The 5,283-nt window shown below is 63.0% G+C and overlaps 1 protein-coding gene across 1 annotated transcript; it reads right to left on the bottom strand.

The window, feature by feature from the left end:
- Positions 1-4,212: 4,212 nt before the first annotated feature.
- MNEG_13569 (hypothetical protein) lies at positions 4,213-5,025 on the bottom strand (the record flags this gene model as incomplete). The annotated part of the gene is made up of 3 exons (XM_014037959.1): positions 4,213-4,344; positions 4,601-4,804; positions 5,020-5,025. The coding sequence occupies 3 exons, from the start codon at positions 5,023-5,025 to the stop codon at positions 4,213-4,215; spliced, it is 342 nt and encodes a 113-aa protein (XP_013893413.1).
- Between the last annotated feature and the right edge of the window lie 258 nt (positions 5,026-5,283).

Below are 5,283 nucleotides of genomic sequence, written 5' to 3'. Positions count from 1 at the left end.
GGGGGAGGGGGCAAGCCGGTGCGGAGGAGGGACGCGCAGGGGAGGAGGGGCCACGACCGTGCGTGGAGTATTGCTCGCGCAGGGGCGTGCAAGGCAGGGGTGAGCAACGCGGGTGCCGCGCCAGCAGCAGAGAGGATGCTCCGCCCCTGTCGGTGGCCTGGTGCCCCTCTGCGACAGCAACTTGCAGCTGGGTCTTGCCCGAAAGCGGCTCACGCCCAGCTTGAAACACACACTCTCACACACATACAAGCGCACATGCAATCACACACACACACACACACACACACACACACACACACACACACACACGATCTTTCCACGTCATCCCCAGGTGGGCGAGAACCCCGCCCTGGCGGATGAGTTTGAGTCTGGCGTGCCTGTTGCGGAGGAGGTGCTGCTGCCGAAGCTCACGGCACTGCTGGTGGAGCACTTTGGGGCCACGCCCAAGGCTGTTGCCGCCTGATAGCAAGGGAGCAGCCTGGTGCACTGCCCTCCTGCGGAGCCCTCACAACCACCGCGGCGCAGCGCCGAAGGGTTTCAGCAGGCCTTCTGATCATGCTGGTTGGGGGCGTTGTGGTGTGACCGGGTCTATTTTTATGGTGTGGGCGAGCCCTCGAGGCTCGAGGAACAAACCCCGGCCGCCAGCCAGGCGCAGGGCGCTCGCTCCCTGCGAGCCCCGCCGCCCGCCGGGCCTTCCCTTGTTTTGAAACCGCCCTTCATGCCCGTGCCGGCGTGCTGACGAGGCGTCATCATCGACCCTCGCTCGGCAGGAGAGGCGCGCGCAGCTCCGCTGGGCCCTGCCTGTCGCGGCTCCCTCGGCAATGGCATGCAGGCCGCACCGAAGCCACGCGTGCTGTTCGTGCCGCACGCTGCCTGCTGCTGGGCTGCCTGCCTGTTGCGCGGTTGGCCGATTGGCCACCCCTGCCACGCCATGCGGTGGGACGGTCACCTGCGGCGAAGAAAGACAAGAAATTCGTCTGAACAGAAATGCATTCTTAGGGTAGTTGCCCGTCAAGCTCATTCACAGACACTCACTCCCCACACTTTGAGAAGCACGCAAGTTGCTCCGCTGCCTGTGCACATACGTCGCGGCTGGTGCCTGCCGGTACTCTCGCCTTGATCCGCAGCATAATTATCCGTGCACTTGAGTGCCGAAGGGGGGTCCTCACACACCCACCCGTCGAAGGCGGGCGCCACTGACGCCGCCCTACCCTGCCATCTGCATGCCCCCGTTGATGCGGCCAGGCCGCTGCACCGCCATTGCACCATCCCTCGGCCATTGCTGTGGCACCCACCCAACCCCAACATGTTTTGTAAAAGTATCACAGTGATTGAGATTGACCTTACTTGGAACCCGGCAGCTTTTTGTATGCGCGGATGGAGGCAGCAGCAGAGTTGCACAGCGCAGTGTCGGCACGCGCGACGAGGCTCGCTGGCCCAAGCGTTCCTTGACGCTTCTCAGCTCAGCAGCCCAGGCAAGGGGATGTGTCGACGCACGTGTGCAGCAGGGGTGCGCACCCTGGCTACCAGTGTACAAGGGGATGTTGAGGCTAAGGCCGGCAGGTGAGGGCTGTGAAGCACTCTCCTCGAATTCAGGTCCCCGCCCTCTATTGTCCCCTCCCGTCAACACCCCACTGGCACTGCCACCTGCAGCCGCCAAAAATAGCAGTGGCTGCAAGGCGCCCCAACCAGCTTTTTGCCATTGCTCGATGCTTCAGGCACTGCGCCTGCTCCTTGCAGAGCCCTTGACCTTCACCTTACTTCTGCCCTGCCCACACCTGCAATTGCGACTTCACAGCTGTCAGATCAGAACCCAAGCCAAGTCTCAACGTGCACGGTGGAATGGATTACAGGTTGCAGGTGGGTGCTAGCCCCTGGTGGAGTTTCTGCACAGCACAGCTTGGTGTGCGTAAACTGCGGGTTCGTTGTGGCGGTGGCTGGGTACACAAACACAAGCAGCAACTTGCCGAGTGCACGGGTGCTCGACCTCAGCATATTGAGGGCACAGCCGGCAAAATAAATGAAACCAGGGCGTGGGGGTCTAGCAAAAACACACATGAACCAACAGTCCGCCAGCGCGCCCAGGCGCTCGCTATGCAGAGGGCGTGGGCCGTCATCAGGCGAAATTGCCAGTGTACAGGAATGCAGTCGGCCATGTCACACAAGTCAAAAGTCAAAGTTCGCACGGGCCATTGATCAAGCTAACATCATTCGATCTTTCCTCCAGCCTCGGCCTCCATCTTCCGCTGAAACTCCTCATCACGCTGCGGCGCGGTTTGGGGCGGGAGAAGGGGCCGGGGCACGTTAGGGCAGCGACGACGCACGTGCAGGCTGGGTCGCGCAGCAACGGAATGCAAGTGCATCAGTAGCGCGCGGGCTGCGAGCGTGCGCATGGGGGTGGCCCTGCTGGCTGTATTGCGGGCGCGTGGACCTTTGGCGCCCCGGCCGTCACGCCCCATCACCCGGGCAGCATTCTCGCAGCGGAACCCCCCGGCAGTGTCACCTTGTAGGGGCGTGTCTCGTGGAAGAAGAGGCCTATCAAGCACAGAACCAGCGAGAGCATGCTGAGGTGTGTGTTGTGCATCCACTCGCGGTCGTAGCCGAGGGCCAGCAGCGCCAGGCCAAAGACGCACAGCACAAGGCCGGCGTGCTGCAGCAGCGCGAAGCGCATAATGTCGAGCACGGTTGGTGTGTCGTCGGCCTCGTCCCGCACCACCGCAGGCTTAGAGGCTTTGTGTAGCCGTTGTGTCCTGCGCTGTGTTGCCATTCTTTCCGCTGCTGACGCTGTTGAGTTGATATGGATGCGATGCTGCTTGGTGGGCACGCACGGGGGTGATTGCGTAGAGATGTATGATAGGCGACTATAGCTGGAAGGTTGCGTTTAGTTGTTGTTGTTCAATTGATCAGGCCGCATGGCTGGTGAGTGCGGTGCCTCTTTCACAGGGGTCAGGTGAGCACGGGGCGGGGCCACACGGGGTATCGCAAACACTCGCGTGAGACAAGGTGCATTCACGGACACATACCACCACAACAGCACGACCTGTCTGTCGTCCGCTGCGGTCAACTGATAGGAACGGATGCATGAATTGTTGTGTGAGGGGCCCCATGTGCTCGCCGCGCCGGCTGCCTGCAGCCCAGCTGGGCCCAACCTGTCGGGATACAAGCGTCTGAGCAGTTGCAATGTTGGCATGTTAACAGCTTGATGGCTTGCAAGTTTTGTCTGTTGATGCTTCCGCGGCTCAGTGGCCCCAGGGCCCGCCCCACCGCTTGGTGTATGTTTCTGTTGGCGACCTGGCCACCTGGGCAGCAGGCGCGCCTCACGGCGCTGCAGTGGCTTGCACAGCATTCAGCGACCCTGGCTCCAGCGGCCCATGCTAGCCCGCCGGACGTCGTCGCTCTTGAATGCACTCGCACGGAGACGCGCTCATCGCTGCGGCGGTCGTTGCCAACACATGGATACATGTCGCCCACCCGGGGTTTGCGCCAGCGGCCGATGCAGCGCGCAGCCGCGAAACAGTGAGTATGGGCCCCAAGCGGAGTTACTCGTGCCCGATGGGATCCCACGACATGCATGCAGTGCGTATTCAGAAAAGGAAATACAATGATTTTGGCACAGACTCGCTGTGATGTTGGCACATGCATCGCGTGCAATTCATTCGTCGCCCGCCCCGCCGATTCTGCTGTTCGAGGCTGCTAAAAGGTCGCAAAAAGGCTTGCGGCCATACACGCGGTGGGTGATGGTGTTGTCTCGCAACCACCGACTCATGCGAAGCACGTGATTCGCAACAAGATATTGCGGCAACCGCAGGCGGCATGGGCGCCACTGATACAACTCGGGGACGCGATCCCTTCCCCCTCCCCCCACGTCTGGTGGAGTGCAGTGTCATGCGGCGCATGGCGGGCAACTCGCGACCCAAAGGGCAGCCACACAGGCCCATACATGCACATAGTACGAAGCGGCCAGGCACGTGGACGCTCCAGCCAAGACGGCACCCCCCCCTCCCTACCCACCCCATGAAATAGCGAGGTCGCGAAGCGCACAGCAGAGCAGGCACGCGCGCTTCAGCCGCCCTCCTCGCGCATACTGCCCAGTGTGATAAAAGCCGTGCGCGGGACCCTGAGCATAGCAGTGACCCCTCAGCAGCCAGCAGCGGGTGCGCACCCGCGGACGCGGAGCGGCGCCCGCCCGGCCGCCGCGCGCGCGGGGGCCGTTTACGGCTTGGAGTCCGTTGTCTTGGTGTCGTGGGTGGGCAGGCCGCGGGCTTTGTCGTCGAGGGCGGCGGCGTCGGGGCTCTTGCCCTCCAGGGCGGCAAAGTGCGCCGCGTGCTCGGGGTTCACATGGTCCTGCGCAGGCGGACGGGCAGGGCAGGCCGGCCGGATGCCGCGCGCGGCGGCAGCCAGGGGTGAGATGAGATCTGAAATCATGCAACAACAGGCACACAGGCGGCTGCTGGCCTGTCTTCCCCACTCGCTGCTCGCCCACCTTCTGCCTTTCAGGCCCGAACGCAATCTCGCTGGTCAAGCACACGGCAAGCGAATGATATGATGGCTAAGCCCTTACCACCGACTTTCGCTGTGCGCCCCCGCCCCTTGAACCCACCTGCAGCACCGCGCTGGGGCTGTGGAAGGGCGGCGGCGGTGTCAGCTTGTCCTGGAAGGCCTCGGGGCAGGCGTCGTAGAGCACGTTGCGCAGGCCCGCGCGGCCCAGCGCCACGGCCCCCAGGTCCAGCGCCAGGTTTGCCAGGTAGAGGGTGAGGTAGCTGCAGCAGCCGGCGATGACGCCGTACGCAATGGAGTAGGTCAGCTGCGGGGTGAGGCGGGCCGATCGGCGTGGCGTGGGTGGTAAGAGAGTGCGCGTGCTTACATGTGTGTGTTTGTGTGTGTGTTCCTGGATGAAGGGTGTTTACTAGGCCTGGGATTAGAAGCGAAACAAGGGTCATCACATGCACAGCGTGTTGCAGGAGAGGCAAGGCCTAGCGCTGCGGGGGCGTGAGGGGGAGAGGGCGCGCGGCGTCTCACCGGCATGGTGACGAGGGTGATGAAGGCGGGCAGGGCTTGCTGTGGACGACAGGGGTGCAGCGGTGGTGCGGTGGGGGGTGAGGGGCATGAGGACTCAGGCAACGGCAGATGCCAGAGATTTGACAAGCAACTCTAGGATTGTGGAGGCTGAGGTCAGCGGCGCCGCAAGAGAATAGCATGCAGCTGACCAGCAGCGACGCAGGCAGGCCCGTCGGCTGACGTGCGGACGAAACACGAATATGCATCTGACTTCACTCATCACCA

Source organism: Monoraphidium neglectum (assembly GCF_000611645.1).
Source record: "Monoraphidium neglectum strain SAG 48.87 unplaced genomic scaffold scaffold03908, whole genome shotgun sequence".
Lineage (NCBI taxonomy): Eukaryota > Viridiplantae > Chlorophyta > Chlorophyceae > Sphaeropleales > Selenastraceae > Monoraphidium > Monoraphidium neglectum.
This window is presented reverse-complemented; position numbering and strand designations above follow the sequence as displayed.